Genomic DNA, 20435 nt, shown 5'->3' on the forward strand with positions numbered 1-20435 from the left:
ACATGCTGATTGCTCTGGATTGTAGTTCCTTCCACAATCCACGGAAGTAAAAGGTACAGTGGATCCGGTTACTGGCAGGTAACCTTAGCCTGATAGACCTACGTACATTGCTGCTGCTTCGGTTTCAGACGTGGAGATATTGTTTATAAATGCAAAATATAGCTCATCTAAAAAGGGTTCAGTTATCCTGACAGCACATAGAATTCACTGCTAACTACAGGTAAGTGCTTTTTATCATTCAGCTACGGTACAGTCTGTGAGAAGACAACTTAGAATTGTGAATGTTACAGTCGGTCATCAGCTGCAATAGTGCTAATGGAATATGCCGACTCCATCCCACTTACTAATTAATGTGCCAATAAAAGTTATGGGAGAGTTTAGTTATTTATGCTAGAAACCATGACTACAAAAAGCAAGTCCATATCTACTAAATACAGCTTGTACAATTGTGTTAACCAAAGAGATGGAAGTCTAAAATGATAAATGACCTTTCCAAGGTACATGGTAAAAGCCCCACCCTTGGGATATTTAAAATGAGACCAGGCAATACATTAACAGATATGCAGTAGGATGCAGTTCTAATTAGTAGGGAGATAGAAATTGACCATTTCATCTAGACTTTCAATTTTAATTGCTGACATTCTCAATGAGAATGAGTCTCTATAATTAAACAAGTCACAGAGACTTTCCTATTTATTTCACAATTCTTCAAGTTACAGGGCATTTAAATGTCAGAGACACTGCTGAATAAAAGCTTTTAAAATGATCAAACTCGCTCTGGAGCATGCTGTGTAATCTCTTGGGTCATTAGAAAAACTGGCACAGAACAAATTCAGAAAATATTAGCATGTTAATGTATGTTGCTACGGTTTCCATATGCTGAACAGAGTGGGCCTGACAGACTAAAGGGTGTATATCACTTTTTATATATGGATTATTTAGCCCTTCATAAAATGTGGGTGTCACTATGTTTCACAAATGGGAAAAGTGAAGACCAGAGAATAAAAACAATTTGCCCAAAATAGCAGAGAAGAGAAACAAACTGTCGCGACACCACATTAGTCCAATTGTCTTCTGAAATGATTACCTTTATAATCAGTTAGCAGTAGAACTGAATGTTCCTCTCTTCTCCAGATGATGTTCTGCAGACTACGGATACATCAGTGGTGTTTTATTATATTCAGCATCATGCTTTTCCACGCTTTGCTCTTTGGAGGAGATTTGCTGGAGAAATACTTTCTACATTCACTACCTGTCACCTACACTGACATGAAGATTCTCAAGAACAGGGAGAAGGCCCAGAAATTAGACATGGAACCCCTAAAGGCCAACATCTCCAAGTCTTATATTATCAGTAGTTCAGAGGTGTGCTCAGATCAAGAGGTATTTCTACTTACTATTGTGTTCAGCAGTCCAGCAAACAGGACAAGGCGTAACCTGATCAGACAAACATGGGGTAATGTTACAGGCATCAGGGGATATGCTGTGCTTACTTTGTTTGCTTTAGGAAAGCCAGCTTCAGAAACCATCCAGTTAGATATCAGTGAAGAGTCTCAAAAGCATGGAGACATCATTGAAGGAATCTTCCGTGATTCTTCTGAGAACGAAACGCTGAAGATTGTGATGAGCATGGAGTGGACTGTAACATTCTGTTCCAATGCAAGGTTTCTTCTCAAAACCGATGAAGAAGTGTTTGTCAACATCCCAAGTGTGTCTGAATACTTGCTTAATTTAGGAACACATTTGGAGGATATTTACATTGGAAGGGTAATTCATCAAGAGATGCCTGACAGAGACCCTCAAAGCCCAGGCTTTGTTCCTTTCAGTCAATATGAAAAAGAATATTACCCAGATTACTGCAGTGGAATGGCTTTTGTCATTTCCCAGGATGTTGCTCAGAAGATATACGTTGTTGCCAAGGAAACATCAATTTTGGTTCCTCCTGATGTCTTTGTTGGAATCTGTGCTAAGAATGCTGGCATCGCACCCATTCAAAGTTATAGGTTCTCTGGGAAAAAGCACGTGAGATACAATCGATGTTGCTACAAATTCATTTTCACCTCTTCTGGAATGGAAGATGATGAGCTACCTAAAGAATGGAGGGAGATAAGCAATGGAAAAGATTGCACTTTACTGGAAACTTATTACGGGCTGGTGTCCTGCAGAGTGTTAACCTACTTTGACAAGTTTAAACATTTTAACCTAGAAACAGTAAAAAATGAGGCTTTGCATTTTATCAATTAAGACATCTTTGTGTGTGAAGAAACTCTGTACTTACCTTTACCTTTCAATTCTTTTAGGCTACTTCTACACTAGAGTGATCTGTCAACAGAAGTTGCTCTTGGAAGATATGAAATATAGATTTTTCTAAATCAAAATAATTTTAAAGAATTGTTGTGTATTCATTAATTTTTCATGTCATCTAGCTGTCTGCATCTCTATGCAGCAACTACCTCTGTAGTTCTGATCAGATTTAACGAGTGAGGCACCATTCAATCCCAGATTACTTTGGAAAATATTGGAATCATATCACGCTCCACTGAAATGTAGTTACCTATGTGTCTGTTTGACAGTGTAGGACTAGAATGAATCCCATTGAAACTACCAGGGGAACAGTTTGATAAGCAGATTTTACACAGGAAACTCAACCTAACTGTCCTGTAAAACTGCTCTGTATTTAATGATCACAAGCAGTTACTGCCTCAGTTTACATTTCATTCAGGAGACATGGCTTGCAGAAGCTGTGCCCCCCAACAACATTATGGGGGTCAGCACTGAATTAGTAAGAATTCTACCTAATGACTGCAACTGCCTCCTGTGAAGCTTTAAGTTTTCTTTTAAAGTCCCTCATCCAAGTACTAACCAATCCAGCTCAACCTCTGGATGCTGACAAGATCACAGCATACTGTAGAAGGGCTGTGATAGGCACACTGCATTTCCTGTTGTATAGAGAAACTCAAAAACCTATTGAAAAATTCTACAGATTTTTGCCATGTCATAAAATATCTAGCTATTCATACCACACATCCACCCAGAATAAAACAGATTCATTACATCATATATAAATGTACATACTGAACTTTGGCTCCTATCAAATTCAACATCAGAAACAGAAATAGTAGTAAGGATTTTGTGTGAGGTCCAACCCATTTTCATAGAAAAATGCCAGTGTAATTAACACGATTGTGTCAGTTTCAAGTAACCCAAGATCACTACAGATGAGGCATAATCCAATGGTTGACAGAAAAGACTCAATGCAAGATCTCAAGAATAAAGATGGACAGAATAAATAGTCTTCCCACATCCCAGCCTATGCATAATTTACAGATGAATCTCAGTCACAGCCACAGCTCTGCCAAACTGGGGCACCCAAGCAAATCAGACTATAAAGGTCTCTTTCCTGCAGACTGTCCAGATAAAATATTGCAGGAAAAAAGAAAAATCAGAGGAGACAACATGAGGATTACTGAGGATGAAAAGATGGCAAGTGAGCTCTGGTTTTATTTAAGCAGGGATGAGAAAACACTTGCCAAAGACTGTTACAAATATAGTTTGCAACGGTAGGAAAATTAAGGCAAAATGCTTCTTGCTCTTTCTGCTCTGCTGGTGGGAACATGAGCAAAGCAGTCGGGAAATTAGTGGCAAAAGAACTTAATAAAGTGATGACAGTATAAAGCAGCTGGATAAAAGCTGTTTAGCTATGTTATGGCAAGAACTGCACTTATACCTTGGACTTAAATTGCCAGTTTTGTTACATTTGTCTCATATGACAAGTTGGTAAAAAAAATTCCAATGCAATTGCTTTGACAGAAAATTGGGAGGTCATCAAAATATATTTCAAGGTAAATCTGCTTTGTGCCCAGTAGTAGTAGGCATCCTTCAGTCTACATAGACTATGGATCGTGCCCTCTATAGTTTCAATTGAGGACTTCATTTACAACATCTACTGTGACTATGAAGACCCACACGAGAGTGACAGTCCTTGCTGCATCTCTTGCAGATGTGGTGGGTGTCTGGCAAGTCCTTAGTGTGCTTTCTGTGTGCTCGCTTCTCCTCTCCTGGCTGTCTGATCCTCACCTCGCCCTTCTGAAGGCCCTTGTGTAACCCCTGCCTCCAACTGCTGCAGTTGTCTGCTAGTTCTTCCCAGTTGTCCAGCTCGATGTCTACCTCTCTGAGGTCTCTCTTGCAGACATCTTTGTAGCGCAACTGGGGGCGTCCAGGAGGTCTTTTGCCAGAGGCTAGCTCACCATACAGGATGTCTTTTGGAATCCTTCCATCATTCATCCTGTGGACGTGGCCAACCCAGCGGAGCCGACGCTGCCGGAGGAGGGTGTGCATGGTTGGGATTCCAGCTTGCTCGAGGATGGCGGTGTTGGTCACTCTGTCCTTCCATGATATTCCCAGGATGCACCTGAGGCAGCGCAAGTGGAAGACGTTCAGCCTCTTTTCCTGGCGGGCATACAGGGTCCAAGTCTCGCTGCCATAAAGGAGGGTGCTGAGGATGCAGGCTCTGGGCCCAAACCATTTTTTAAAATGAAGCCAACATTTTCTGTAGGTGGGTGTTGCGTTTTTTTGTTTGGTTGGTTATGTTTTTAATATTTTGGATCAGTGGTGTCCAACTGAAATGTACCCAATCGCCACAGCCTGTCCCACTCCCTCCCAGACAGGCCACCCCACAACCCACGCCAGATTACTCACTTGGCATTAGCCACCCAGGGCCAGAGCTGCTGGTGGTGCAGCTGGAGCCGTCCAGGGCTGGAGACACCTGAGGCCGGAGTTGGCACCATGTCTGTAGCTGCCTGGGGCCAGAGCCACACCAAACTAGCCACGCCACAGCTGCCACCACTCGCTTGGCCCACCATGTGGTTCAATGTGCACAGAGCAGCCAGAGAGGCGCTCCACACGTGCGGCTGAGACCTGCACTTTGACACATGAACAGGGAGCCTACTGGACACTGCAGTTTTGCACAGTGAAAGGGCACCACTCTCCTTTCAAGCATGCATTGTGAACAGTGCTAACAAGCAAATAAAGAGTGTGTGAAAGAACACATTGATCCATCATCTATTAATTCAGCGCCATTACTTCAGCGAGCAGGAATGTCAAAGTTTATTTTGGAGCATTTAAAATAAGAGGGTTGTGGGAGTTTGCACTTTATTTAGTGCTTATTTACATGGGAACAAGTCAGAAAATTAAACTCCTTGATGGACAACTTCAGCACTGAAGTGACCTTAGTTCAGTTTATCTTATTTCACTTTGAAGTGAATTAACAACTGAATTAAGGCCATTTGAATTCTGAACAAGAGTGTCTACCACTGGGCTTTAATGCAGTTTAACTAATTCACTTTAAATTCATATCTTTAGCTAATCCAGTTTAACTTTATTGAGTGCACCTATGCTGATAAACTCTTAATCTGAGATTTTGCCAAGTAATTTTCCTGATTTTTTATTCCTACTCCCTATATTATATCAGCCATCTTCTTTTCGTCTTTATGTATTTGCCATCTATTCCTTTAACCATTGTGGAGAAAAAAATATACCTCATCTGTGCACATGATATGCTATCAATACATGCAAGCCACATGGCTTTGAGAAAGGAGTATATAACAGCGTTGGAGTGACTCATGGTGACTGACTGAAGGATAAGTCTCTCTGCATTTGTCAGAAGGGAGAAAAATACATATGCAAGCAATGTTCCCAAACACTGCTATACACAGTAGTTTTCACAAGTGACAAATGCACAGGCGCGCGCACACACACACACACACACACCCCACAAAAGGGAACTGTAGAAAAACTTACTGAAATATCAGTATATCACTCAGATAGCTACCAGCACAGAAAGGCCATTTAATATAATCAAGTTAAACTAGCAAGCCCAAGCAGAAAGTATTTTTACATTCTTTTCAACATAGATTTTCATATTTTTACAAGTCCACCCCCCACCCCATGCAGGGTTTCTGAGATTTTTTTGGTAACTATTTTCCATTGACACAGCATAGGCAATACAGTTAATACTGGCCAGTGCAGTCTGTGCACTTAGAGGTAATATCTGAGGTGTTTATTAAGCACCTACAATCATAGGATCTAGGTGCCACTATTGGTCTAATCTTGATTTCATTTTTTTTTTTTAAGAACTCCTGTTCATAAAGAATGACACAGACATTGCATAAGTTATTCTGCATCTCAAGTGTATATTTATCATTACCTTTCCTTTCACACCTCCTGACTCTGTCTTTTCCAAGTCCTCTAGCACCTCATCTCAACATTAAAAGTTCCTACACCAAAACAATCACCTGACAAAAGACAGTTGGATTGCGTTTTCTCTGAAGCCTAACACCATTTCTTCCGTGGCTCAGCAAGAAGTGTAATGCAGTACAACCAAGGCACCCAACTCACTGGCCCTGGTTTGGAGGGCAGGGCACTAAGAAAGCCACTTCTGTACAGACCTGCAACTTGATATTTGTATTTTTTCTTCCTTTGGTTACCCTGCTTTTATTTAATACTGATTTTATTTTTCACCACTGGACTACAATAGTCTAAATTAAAGAAGAAAACAAACAAACAAACAAACCACAATAGTCTTAATGTGTGGCCCAAAGTACATAATGAAGATAGCAGTGGCCCATCTAATCTGGAATCCTATCCTCTAGCGTAGTTAAACTGTACTTCAGAGGAACGTCTAAAACCTACATGGTATAGCAAATTATAATAGGCTATAGCCATGAGTTACTTCCTCCATGGCTCAATTTATGCCTTTATACAGATAGAATTTAAAAGTGGTAACATTTAAAATTAAGAGGCCAATTTTTATCAGAAGGACAGTAAAATTGGTTTAATTTTTGATTAGGCAAACAAATTCACCCAGAGACTGTGGCTTATACAATTTCTTCTTAAACAAATCTTAATCACAGTACAGAAAACACGTTCCCTCTCCCCCCAAAAATAAGCTTCCAATCTGGTTTATCACTCACTTTGCATCAGACCATGTCTTTAAAAAATTAATATTTTTCAAGTTTGTTTTCTCCATAAAGATGTAAACAACATTCAGAATTATTCTGTCATACATGACTTGCATCCACCAAATCAAACTAGGAGAAAACAACAGTTCTGTTAGTACCATATCTCCTGTAGGCATAAAAGCCCAAATAAACTTAGTATGGCTGTAATAAACTACATCACAGATAACTGTGATCAATTAATTAAAAAGTATACTCTCCATTCAGGTGTCACATGAGGAAGAAAAATTTATTGTAGCATCTGATACTACGAAACTACTTTTTTAAGCATGGTTTGGTGAGACAAACTTAACGGTATCACCAACTGTCAGATGCAGTTTAAATAGACACCAATGATTTCCACAAAACAAAATGCGTATCAGATGTTGATGTAGTTATCTCAGTCAATTATACAATTAATGTTATTTCAAATTAACATAATATACAGGAAACAAGTAGCATGATACTTTAAGATATGATGTTCCCTATAGTTGTGAGAATTACTCTCCTGACTCTTAGTTATTTTCAGATTAAAACAACTGAGTCAATTGCTTTCTAAAGTTTCTTTCTTGAGGTTAGAGCCCCCTAAACTGGAGCCACTTTGGACCAAACACTACTCCAGTAATACTGGATTGCTAAAAAGAAAAAATGCAGTAACACTGATATTATTCTACCCCTTCGACAGCAGTAGTAGAAACAGCCTTAACATAATAAGGACCTTCATTCAGATAAGCTCTCAGCCTTAAGTAGTACTGATTTCCAAATATTTCAGCTATTGTTTTGGAATTCACAAGTGCCTTAACCAGTTCATATTTAGCATCCTTTGAAGCTTTGTCAGGTTCCACAGATCTGTCTACAATATATTCCACAAATCCTGGACTGTCAAGCATCAGTTTCTGTGCCCATGGTTGGCTGGCAATAGCCTAAACATCAAGAAAAGAAAAATAATCAAGTTTGGATTTTTGCTACTATGCTAATACAATATATGGACTGTTAAAACTACAGTACAGGATGAGAACACAACAAAAATCAAATACGTACTTAGGGCAACCAGAAGACAGAGTCTAGAATAATGCATTACAGCTGTTCAACCAAACACCAGTATTTTAATAATGGACAGAGATTCTAGAGTTAATCTCCCCATTTTATATTGTACGTGAATTAGGGATCATCAATTTTGTGGCACCAAACAATAAGGAAAGACTAAAACTTAATTCAATTTTAGTTTACGAGAGGATGTAAGGCTCAGTTTGCATGCTACTTGGGTTTTGATCTGGTATAAGACGACTGAACACCAAAAAAAAGTTGAAACCTCTCTCACTATTAACTACAGTTTCAAGATTTATTTGCAGAAGTAACTCTACAAAGATAATATTTACACACATTATAAAAACTAGATGCTACAACTAGCAAGGGTATTTACAATGTCTAGTCTTTTTTTTTTTTTTTTTTTTAAAAAAGGAAACTTACGGTAAATACTCTTAAAGCCCCACAGTGAAGATCAGGGAATGGCTGAGTACTAATACTCCTGAAGAGTTCCAAGGGGTGGCTAGATAAGGCACCAAACCAAGATTCAGTCATTCCTAGAAGATCCTCTGTCTGTTGGTCTGGCTAAACATGGAAAGAAAGTATGAAAGAGGCTTTTTTTTTTTTTTTGGTGATGAATTGTGATGAATACTTTTTGCAGTTTTAATATTCCTTCTCAAGGGACAAGGAAATTATAAAGAAAAAAAAATTAAGAACTCAGTCACCTAGCCAACATGTTAAACAAAGAATTTTAAATATCAAATTTACTTTAAACATGTATGCACTTCATTTTTTGTATTTCATTCATTTTGGAGGGTAGAATTGTTTCCACTTTGATTCTCTGGAGTCAGAACAACACTACTAATGGAATTCACAAGGCTGCAGGGAAAGTCAAATGAAGATGCTTCTTTCAAATGAAAAAAAAAATCTTGAAACCATTTCTATTTATATTAAGTGTGTGAGTTATGCAACCTGAATATTAAACTTTGGTCATTTATTTTGACAAAGTCCCTTTAAGCAACAAATATTACACTATGTGCACTTCCCTTTTCATTACATACCTTTCCTGAAATTTTGAAAGCCAACAAAAATAAAAAACACAAATAAAACCCCCCCACAATTTTAAAATCTATGATCCACGCAGACAAACTTAAAAGAAAAAAAGACTACATTGAGAAAAGCGACAATTTCATAGAACTTTACTTTCTGAAGACTCTGAAGAAAGCCATTATTTAGCTGAAATGTTATCACGTCTGCTAAACATTCACTTCACCATTGACAAATTCGATATTTTAAATGATAGCTTAAACAGAGTTCATTATAAAAACAGCAAACTATTAAGAAACATAGATTTACCTCTACAAACACACAATAGTGTCATTTCTCTACATTTTGAGAAACTTACTGGCAAATAAAGAAGAGATGATATGGCATCCAAACATCGCAGTCTTAGCTCTGCAGGGGCATTCTTTGCCTGGTGCCCTATTCTATTTAACAGATGTTGAAATCTACTCCCTTTGAAAATAAAAACATCAAGATATTTCCATTTTTCACGTATACTCCCAGCATACTAATCAAATCTCCAGTAACTTCTGTAGTATATATCACGTTATATTACAGTAGACTGAATTAAATGCTAGAGAAGCGCACTGGGATTCACAACCTTAGCATGAGAAGATCTTCAGATACTATACTGACAACACATACACGATGTTATCTTTGAATACAAATTTTCACAAAACTGTGTTAGATTTGAACCAGTACTGGAAAAAGTTGTGTCTCTCATTTTGAATTCTCTGAATCACTTTGATCACCATTTCATTACATACTAAAAGAAGTTCTATAGCAACCCAAAAAAAAGGGATATCAGAAGAGAAAAAAGTTTATTCATTCATGTCTGTAGGCAAATGATGAATATTACATCTGTATTTTTTTGTTCTGTTTAATAGACCATAATATCATCACAGAAGAAAGATGAACATCTCCTAAAATTACAGGGACTTGCATTATGCTGTTCACTGTAATACCAGGAATTTTAGCTGTCAGCCCAAGCTGCAGCTCTGACACTGCCAAATATGTCATGAACATGGTCTGGTGAGAGCCATTAATGCTATATATATTAAGCTCCTCTTCAGAGCCAGTAGAACCTTCCTCTTCCAACACTCTTCCACATTCTACTAAAATTAATGAGAGATTGTGAAAGGAAGATTACTATCCTGGTGCTTTGCAACTTTAAAACAAACAAATCTTTGGTAAGCAAAAACATGTTAAGGTTCCTTTCCCCACTCCTGAGTGTAAAAATCCCTGAGTAAACTCCACTTTGTCTATTATAGTGAAACAATTTGATGCCAACCAGTTTTCTGTAAAACTTGTTTTCCTTCCACATTTGATCCCAGGATTCCAAGTGTGTCCACAGCAACTCCAATCATGGTCGGGTCATGACCTTCAGCCATTCCAAATACTTTTTCCATAAAGATGGGATATCGTTCACAGATTTGCTGTGGGCTGTCTACAATAGCCAGATTTCCAAAAAATTTCACAAATCCTGATAAAAGCAAAAGAAACATTCGACTGAAAGAAAAAAAATAACTTTGGTGACATAACTTCAAGTCAATAACTAGGAAAATATAGCAAAAAATTTTATCTGAATGACATAATTAAAAATGTGTTGGAAATAAAATTGTTCAGATTTAAAGAGGAGACAGAAAAAGACAGCACTAGACACAGCCAGTATTTTTAAAACAAGCGTGTACAGCACAAGCAGAGGCAGTGCAAGCTACTCCAAGTTCAAGAGTCATCTAGAGAAAGATACCAGATTTTAAGTATTTTTAACTGTCTTAGACTGACATGCCCCTTTGGTACAGTAGGACTTTGCCCTAGAAATAAAAGAGGAATTAATTTTCCATCTTTTACTTGATTCGTCATCTCTCTGCTGAAGAAGTAAACATACAATGGGTTCCTTGTTTGTGTGAAATATACTAATAAAAGTTCCACACTCATAGCTGGATGGTAGCTGAATTTCCGATCAAAATTGCAGGTGCTGAATATTCAAGCATGATGTAGTTCATTCATTTTCCCTATTCTTTTCCCAACCACTACCTATTTTTAAATGGTGGACCTCCTTAAGAGAGTCATTTTCAGGCTAAAAGTAATATTCTAATAATTTCCTTAAATCACTACCACCTGATAGTATTAAAATTATTTTTCATTATTTATTATGTTGGTTTATTTCACTGATCTTGGATAATGAAAACAGGTCTCATTTCTGATTCTCAAAAAAAAAAAGAAGATTCACTTTCAATAGAAGTTCAGAATATTTCTATTAAAAAGGGACACCCCAACTGTAAGAGAAACAAAGTCACTTCTATCTGAAGATTTTATTAAAGACTTTTTGCTGCAAGTAACGCCTCAGATTACTGCAACTAAAATATTATAGAAAAATGTATTGGTTTGCTTTTAACGCTGTATGCAAAGTTTTGTAAGATGCAGAGTATCTCCTGTTTGTGCACAAGTTTCACACAGCAACGAAGATCAAAACATACATTTTAAAAATAACAATACAATTGCTAGTTTGTGTGTGGTTTTAGAGGTATTCTGAGTAATTGACTACCTCCAACTATTAAGGTTTTAAATTGACAGGGTCCTTTTTAATACCTTGTTTAACAAAATAACAGCTATGCTTCACCCTGTGCCTACAATACCTAACAGTAGCCCTGTAACTTGTATCTTTTCTCAGTCTCCTTACATGAAGGAGACACTCATGTTTTAGACCAGTGTTTCTCAACCAGGGCCAGAGGTCTTCTGATGGTACATCAACTCATTTTGATATTTGCCTAGTTTTACAAATGTCTACATAAAAAGCAGTAAATGTTGATACAAACTAGAAAATGTCATATGATGGCTCATTTATAATGCTCTGTGTGTTATACACTGAAATTTAAGTACAATACATTTATATTCCAAACATTTTATTTTTATGGTAAAAATAAGAACGTTGGCAATATTACAGTAATAGCATGCTGTGAAACTTTTGCATATTTATGTCTGATTTGTAACAAAACAGTTTAAGTGAGCTAAAATTTGGAATACACAAGATGAATCAGACTCTTGAAAGGGGTACAGAAGTGGGAAAATACTGAAAGCCACTGTTTTAGACTACTGAGAAATATTTCAATTATATACCTTTATAACATTCTTACTATCAAAAATACACACTTCTTGTCAGAGCAAAAGGTTTGACGCCCTTGGTTTAACAATTCAATAGAGGTGGACAACATTACAAAAACAGAGAATAATGAATACATAACATCACCTGGCAAATAGAAGCCTGAGAAAGGATCAGAGTCTGCACCAATTATTATATTGGAAATCTTATCAATGATTCCTTGCTGGGCAAGATATTGGCGTCCATGCTTCGTGTATGCCAGTGAGGTCACCATCTCTATACAGGTAGCTCTATAATAGATAAAGAATAAACACACTCACCTGGCCTCTCTTATAGCCTTTTTAAAGTAACCTAAATAATCTCAAGAGATTGATTAAAATTTTTTTTCTCTTGATCTTTCACAGTTGCCATTTAAAGGTAACATGACCCTAACATTTATATTGCAATGGCGGTACCCCAAGACCACAATCAGGAACAGAGTCCTAATACACTAGGTACAGTATAAACACAAAGACATGGCCATACCCAAAACAGAAAAAACAAAAAACAAAAAAAAAACCCTGTGTTTAAACTAAGTGCTAGACTACTTCCAACTCCATTTTTAAAAGCAATTGACCTGATTTGTAGGGGTGAGAAGGCAGCCTGCATGCAACTAATTAAATGATCAAACTTTAAGATAATCAAAGTGAGAACACAATCCTGTATCAGAATCAAATTTAATCCATATTTTCAATGTCTTATTCTCTCCTGCACAGCCTCTTGTGCTGCTTTAGACTAGCGAATACAAAAATCAAATAAAGGTGACTATAGCTAGAATTTCCTTCCCACTTCCCAAATTAGAACACAACTGTGATCTAATGCTAGTTAAATACAGTAGGATAGCAACAGTCACGAGGGTTCAGTGCTGAGAACCTTATCAAATGTTGATTTTCGCAAATATCTGCATGCATTGCACAGGTGGCTAGGGCACTTCGTGGCAGCTACAGAAGCATAAAACGGGCAGCTACAGCTCCTCACACCACACACTGGCGCCTCGCACTATGCAGCAGCAACAGCAGCACTGGGCAGCTATAGTGCTGCATGGCAGCAGCAGTGCAGGGGATCACAAGCCACTCACAAATAACTGAATCTGATAATGTTAAATTCACAAATGTTGCAACCTTGCTGTATTTCTTATGGATTCTTGTCTGCAAAACAATTGTAGTCAAATTTGCTTTTGAAAATCTATCAACATACCTGACCAGCACATCATCTCCAGTCAGTTCTCCAATTAGCTCAGATATTAATCCACTGTTTGCACAGTAATTCAAAGAATCTGCAGACACGGAAGAAATCTCAACAACTAACTAAAAAAAAAAACATAAGCACAGGAAGGGGCAGATGTATAAAAAGATGAGTGTGATATTTAGTATTGGTGTTCTGCACTATGATTATAAAGTTGTATAAACCTATACATGTTACATATTCAAAACAGAAGTTTTGCCTGAAACATTACTTACATCCCTCCATCATGCCCTAAAAATCTTGTTGCACTGATAAATAATTTTCATCTTGCAGTATATTTGTTTGCTTTCTTCCTTCATCTGGCATTGTACCCTTTGCTCCGGTTTAAAATGCCAGCTGCCCACTCACTCTTTTTTCCTCCAATGTTTAAACTTTGCGACTGCTTCTTTCCCACCTACTTCCTGAAATTATACATCTACTCCAATGCATCTAGCGCTCACCATCTTAATCAGCCTCCCCACACTCCACCTTGCCAAGAACTCATTTCCACAACGGCTTTGAATGCTAAAGCACAACAAAGATTTACTCTGACCATTTTGTTCTTTTTACTTAAAGAGATGCATCTGAATTTTTATTTGATATAATCTACACCAGCCCCTTAACAGCCTCCAGCCGACTCTGTTTCAAAACCACTGCAGGGATGACATGCCACGGGGAAGAAAAAGAAAACTGATTTATAATTTCATGAAAAATTATGGTGTACTTTCCCACTCCCAACCCATTTTTCTTTCCTTCAGAAATGCAAGAAGTCTGCAAGTCAGATAAAAATGAGATACTTTCCATCTCACAAACACACCATTCTGAATTTCATAGCACTCTAGAACTGTGGAGTCCTATAATTTAAACACCAAAAACTATATTCCTCTTACCTCATATACTCTGTATCGTACAATATCACTGGTTGCCATGACATTTTTCAAGTCAACTAAAAATCTGCTCCCAAATAAAGCTTCCAGCCCATCTTGAGTCTGTGCTATTCTCGACAATGATTTGATAGCCTACAAATAAAAGCACACATTTGTTATAACACAGACATACTCATGAAGTGGAGGAATTGATGGTAAAGTTAAAAAAGACAAGGGGTGTGTCTACACTAGAAACTAACTTTGCAGTTGACGTTGAAGTTAAAAGCTACATTGAAGCAGCCAGCAGAGAGTCTGTACACATTTTCCCTCACTTTGAAGTTAATCTCAAGTCAGGAGCCCAACTCTGAAGTCCTTACTCCATTCCCAGGAATGGAGTAGTGCCCTACTTCGAAGTAGGGTGTGTGTGTATGCTCAACTCTGAAGTTGCTCACTTTGAAGCTGTACTTTGAAGCAAGCAACTTTGAAATTATTTTTGTAGCGTAGATACAGCCAAGAAGAGTCAGATGACCTCCTCTTTTTCAATAGACTAAATTGGGGTCAGCAACCTTTTTCAGGCAGAAAGCCAAAATGTGACCATTTGACATCTGTATATGGTCCAAGTGTCAGTGATACTTTTTAAAGTCACTAATAGTGCTACTTATAACAGCTTCAATAATAAGTAAAGATGCACAGCTTGATCCTTTCTGTCTTTAATCCTCCATCCAGCCAGTTTTTTTTTAAATATCTAAAAATGTGTGGGATTTTCATACAGGTTGGACCTCTCTTATCCTGGATTCTCTTGTGCAGTAACATCCCTCCTCCAGCAGGGCAATGGATGTTGTTGGACCAAAGGGCTCCAGCTGTGCTGGGTGCAGCAGAGCCCTGCTCATTACAGGGAGCCCCACTAGCAGCTCGCTCTGGAGAGCCCCAATACCAAGAGCCCAGCAGGGGTTCGAGAGCCCCACTATGGGGAGCCCAGCACCAGTTATGAGCCCCGCAACTGGGAACCAGCTGGAGTGGGGAGCCTTGCCAGCAGCCCCACAGCCGGGGGAGAATCCAAGCCAGGGCCCCTCCCCAGTAGCCCCACAGACCCAAGCCTGGGCCAACGAGGACCCCAGCCAGGGAGCTTCACCAATAGCCTCATAGCTAGGGAGAACCCAACCGGAGCTGGGGAGGGAGGGAGACCCAACCAGGGACAGAACAGACAGCAGCCCAGGAGTAGGGAGCCAACCGCCCATAGGCTCCAGTTGGGCTGGGAGTCACGGGGCACAGAGTCCTGCCAGCATCCCCAGGAACTCCAGCCAGGGCCGATCTGCAAGGCCAGCGGAGATGTGTGGGGCCAAGTGTGACCCACAGGTCCAGGGACCAGTTGGGGCACACAGCCCCACCTGCAGCCCCAGGGAACATGGCCAGGGTGGGCCAGAGTAAACCACAGCCTAGCCCAGGGGTAGAGAGCCAGTTGGGGCAGGGAGCCCCACTGGCAGCCCCTGGCAACCCCCCCCCACCGCCAGCAGGAGCCCCACAGCTGCCCCTCACAAACTCCCAGCCCTGCCTTCAGTGACTTTCTGAGCTTCACATGGATCAGGCAGGAAGCATGGAAGAAGTGCAGGCACTGTGTGTGCCGCTCACCTGCTCCTCTTTGCTCCTTCACTGCATGGGGGTAGGACATGCAGGGCTGAGCTCCCTGGCATGCCACTGAAAAGTGGCTCGTGTGCCAATCGTGGCACGCATGCAGGGGGTTGCCAACCCCTGGACTAAATAATACATTACACATCTTAGAGCAATGCTTTGTCAATGGGAAAAGACTGAATATTATTGGTCTCTGCAAGAGTGCTAGGTATGCTGGTTTCTGCTGAGGACAAATCCTCTAGGAATCAGAGACCAATCAATGCACATCACAGAAGGGAGTTAGCAGAAGGCAACAACACTGGCCTATCAGAATATTTTACCTAGAGTAACTTCAGAACCAGTCACTGAGATGGTTTTGGGAGTTTTGCCCCGAGGCTAAATCCTGGCCTCCCCAGCTATCCAAGCTCCTACTTCTCTTTTATCCCAGCATAATTAAGGCTGCTCTCTCAGATACTATAGATGCAACACATAATACTTTCACCTTTCAATTACTGTGAAAAAGGAAAAAAAGGAATTTATTTGCCACACTTACCTCTTTAGCTACAGCTATTTTCTCTCCACCGATGCTATAAATGATTTGTCTTAATAATTCAGGATTATTAAGGATTTCTCTGACAGCATCTGAATTTTCAACTATTCTTCCAACCTAAAAGTTTAGTTGAATATACAGTATTAGTCTTTATCCAGCAGTTGCAAAACAGTAACATAAAAAATGTTAACAAGTCTAAGTAGAATTTCTAACTTGAGTTTACATGCCAGTACAAGATGGTGCTTTTGTCCTGATTTGGCACTGGGAGGTAAAGAATTAAACTGCAATACAAGTAGTTAAAAAAATGGTAACAGATTAAAACTAGCCAATAATGATCAAAGATCTACCTTATTTACTACTTGAATATCAGCTTTACAGTCCATACCTGAGATACACTAAGAAGTTTAACTGAATCGTCAGGATGAAAAAGTCCTTTCTGAAGTTCTTCTCTGAAGTTTTGGATTACATCCACTGGATCCAGCGCCTGAAGAAATCGCTCCAAGATAGAAACGCATAAAGCAACCTGTTCTCTGTTTGCAAGGAAAGGAAAAACAACCATTAGCTTAGCGGTCCCCAAACTTTTCAGGGTTATAGTCCCCTTACCCATGCCCACGCATACACAACACCAGACCAGAACAGGGGCAATGCAGACAGGGGTAAATGGCTGGCGCCACAGTTAGGGCTGGCAGCTAGGGCCTAGGGCAGTGCTCCCTGTGGGGTCTGGCCCAAGTCTCAGATGTGCCCCCCCTTAATGTTCCTCTGTACCCCAACTTGGGGTGTACACCCCAGAGTTAGGGACCTCTGTTTTAGCTAAAAAATTACCCAAACCTCAGAATTTAATAATTTAAGTTAAACAAACAAGTCTGTAGCTATTTGCCACCAAATAAGCTTTATCACCACTCTCAATCTTACAGAGCAGTCCGTCTTTTGCTATTATTACTGCTACAAGCCTAAACACTTCTAAAACAAGCTCATGCAGCTCTTCTGTTTTCTGACAGTGACCCCTGCAACAGCATACATTCAGAACCTAAGCAGCACCCCCCATGTGATTTGCAAATAATGACCAAAGATGCCAAATCCCCACCTCCTTAGGGAGCATCATCCCCATATTACAGATGGGGAAACCACGGCAGAGAGACAAGAGATTTGCCATCGGACAAATAACGATTTTCAGGGACGGAGCCATGAACAGAAGCCACCGGGCTGTGGCACTGCTGGGCTCTGCCCACCGCACAGTGACACCCTGGTGGAGCAGAACCCCTCCGCGGCTGCAACTGCAGGTGGCACGGCAGCCCCGTGCAGCCCTCACATGGCGCTTGCACTGACAGCCAGCGCCTCCCTGCCTCCCGCTGCTCGGCCCCATCCCATTTCCACCCGGGCAGCCCCCCGTGCACTCAGGGGCACGCGTCGCCCACCCCGAACTCCAACCCGACCCCCGACCGCGAACCTGTCGTTCACGTTGAGCAGAGCGAAGAGGCCTCCGAGGCGGATCTCGGGCGCCTGCTCCCTCAGGGCGCTGAGCGGCAGGGCCTGCACGGCCATCCGCAGGGCCCGCAGCTCCTCCAGCGGCTCCTCCAGCCGCGACACCCGGGCTAGCAACTCCAGCGCCTCCGCCGCCATGTTGGGAGACAAGCCACCAACTGAGAGCGGAGCGAGGGGCGGGTAGTATCGCGAGAACGCCCCACAGGCCCTAGCAACCACTCCAGGCGTAACTAAGAGGTTCCTTTCGCGTCCGCATAAGTGTAAACAACATGGCGGGCCACAGCGCTTTGCTGATTGGCTACAGTAAGGCTGGGGGCGGGACTAGACTGGAGAGGCCAAGCGCTGTTTTTTTTTCGAGCGAGGCCCTGGTGTAGCTGGGCCGGGCGGGGAGGGGAGAACTCGGGTGTCGCGTAGTCACTCCGGGGTGTCTGACTCCGCCTAAAGGGTGCAGCCTGCAGTGGCTGCTGGGCGCCCCTCACAGCCCCACTTGCAGCAGTGGCACAGTGCAACAGTCTCGCAAATAGGAGAGTGACATGAAGATGTGTTACTCGTTACTGGGTGCCCGTCAAGCACAATGCCCTAGTTACTGCCTGGGGCTGTTGCCTTATGTCTTCACAACAGTGATGTCCCATAACACACCTGTCCCAGCTTCTCTGGCTGCAAAACTACATGCCCATGTTCCTTAGATTTCAGAAATAAGAGTAGGGACTAGCCTGAGAAGCAATGCAATTGCCTTGCATGATCTCAACCAAACACAAAACAAGACCAGCAAATAGGATAGCTGAGTATCCTCACAGCAGGCTCCACAGCCAGTTACTCACATCCTTCTGGAAAGTCTTTTCCTAATAGGTAAGAAAATGGACTGACTGAGTCGGGCCCTTGAAGTCACTTCTCAGATCTGCCACATACATCTTGTGTAACCCTTGGCCAAGTCACTTGCAGATAAAATTCCAGGAATTACCATTAGTTTGAATTGCTCCTGTTTTAGGTGCCCAGCCTGAGACACCTAGTGCCCAATTTGCTCTGGCATTGACTACTCATTACCCCAGTAGACTTCCATGGGAGTGGTGAGCAGTGTTCACTGTTACCTGTGCACTTGTGCAGCCACTCAGCAGAGATTTAAATGCCACCCAGCCAACTAGCTGAGTGCCCACAGTGAGGTTTTTATTTTTGTAGGTGGTGCACAATCACACAAGCCTTAGCACCCACAACATTTATTCTGCACATGGATGGAAAAAATCTACATATGGATGGAAAAGATTAGCGGGAACATGGCTGGTGAGTACTCCACATATCTAACAATCTGGCTCCAGATGTCTCCAGTTGGGCAGCCCCATACTGAGACATCCAAAAACTTAGACTTTAACCTCCCTTTGCCTCCATTCCTCATATGAATGGCAATAATAGCTCCCTTTGTCATATAATAGTTGACACAAAATAATTAGTTTGTGCTGGGCTCATGTATTCCAGTGATGAGACCCATGGGAGCACAGCACAAGGTAGGTATTTTGACTTGTACTCTAAGCTGACCTTTGTGGCTTCACCCTTCAGATGATGAGCTGTGCAAATGTTGGTTTCTGCCACTTTGGCCATGTCTACACACCAGTCCTGAATTAGAGCATCCATGTAAGGGTTGGAGGGTCATACACATGGCCATATTGCGTCAGACCAATGGTCCACCTAATCCAGTATCCTCTCATCCAACTGTAGCCAGAAGGAATGAACCAAACAGAAACCATCAAGTAAACCTTCCCCAGCTTCTGATAAACAGAGCTTAGGGACACAATCTCTGCCCATCCTTGCTAACAGTTATTGATGAACCTATCCTCCATTAACTTATCTGGGTTTTTTTTAACCTTGTTAGTGTCTTGGCCTTCAAATCTTCCTGTGGCAAGGAGTTCCATAAGTTGACTGTGCATTAGGTGAAAAATATTTTATTTGTTTTAAACCTGCTGCCTATTAATTGTATTGGGTGACCCTAATGTCTTGTGTTATGAGAAGGAATAAATAACACCTTTCTTATTTATTTTCTCTGCATCAATCAAGATTTTATAGACCTCTATCATAGCACCCCTCAGTCATCTCTTTTCAAAGCTGAAGAGTCTCAGTCTTATTAATATCTCCCCATATGGAAGCTGTTCAGTACACGTAATCATTTTATTGAATTTTTCTGCACCTTTTCCTGTGCCCTTTAAAATTTACACATATTCACTTTACACTGTTTGTTGATTCACCTTAGCTTTCCTGAGCATCTCTGTTTAGACAAGCCCTTAGATTTTCTGCAATAAACCCCATACTGCCTTCAGGCCACCTTTTTCTTCCACTCTGAAAGCTAAACCCTAACATTTATTTTTCTTACAGGTTTAGCCTGTCATGCTCTGGCTAAATATCTGTCAATATCAGACTTCTGTAGCATTAAGTAATGAACCATTTTGCACAGCCAGACATGTTTGCACTGAACTTAGAATCACAAGAAAGGG

General features: G+C 40.8%; 2 protein-coding genes across 2 annotated transcripts; one reads left to right on the plus strand and one right to left on the minus strand.

The window, feature by feature from the left end:
- The first annotated feature begins 1134 nt into the window (after positions 1-1134).
- Positions 1135-2244, plus strand: B3GALT9 (beta-1,3-galactosyltransferase 9). The gene has a single exon (XM_075015741.1). It carries the CDS (start codon positions 1135-1137, stop codon positions 2242-2244), a length of 1110 nt encoding a protein of 369 aa, XP_074871842.1.
- Positions 2245-6112: 3868 nt separating this feature from the next.
- Positions 6113-18150, minus strand: PSMD5 (proteasome 26S subunit, non-ATPase 5). Its single transcript, XM_075015594.1, has 10 exons — positions 17921-18150; positions 16859-17003; positions 16477-16590; positions 14340-14468; positions 13423-13532; positions 12334-12476; positions 10375-10566; positions 9427-9536; positions 8466-8606; positions 6113-7918 (listed from the first exon to the last, which is right to left on the minus strand). The coding sequence occupies exons 1-10, from the start codon at positions 18091-18093 to the stop codon at positions 7661-7663; spliced, it is 1515 nt and encodes a 504-aa protein (XP_074871695.1). The 5' UTR covers positions 18094-18150; the 3' UTR covers positions 6113-7660.
- Positions 18151-20435: the final 2285 nt, after the last annotated feature.

Source organism: Carettochelys insculpta, chromosome 21, assembly GCF_033958435.1.
Source record: "Carettochelys insculpta isolate YL-2023 chromosome 21, ASM3395843v1, whole genome shotgun sequence".
Lineage (NCBI taxonomy): Eukaryota > Metazoa > Chordata > Testudines > Carettochelyidae > Carettochelys > Carettochelys insculpta.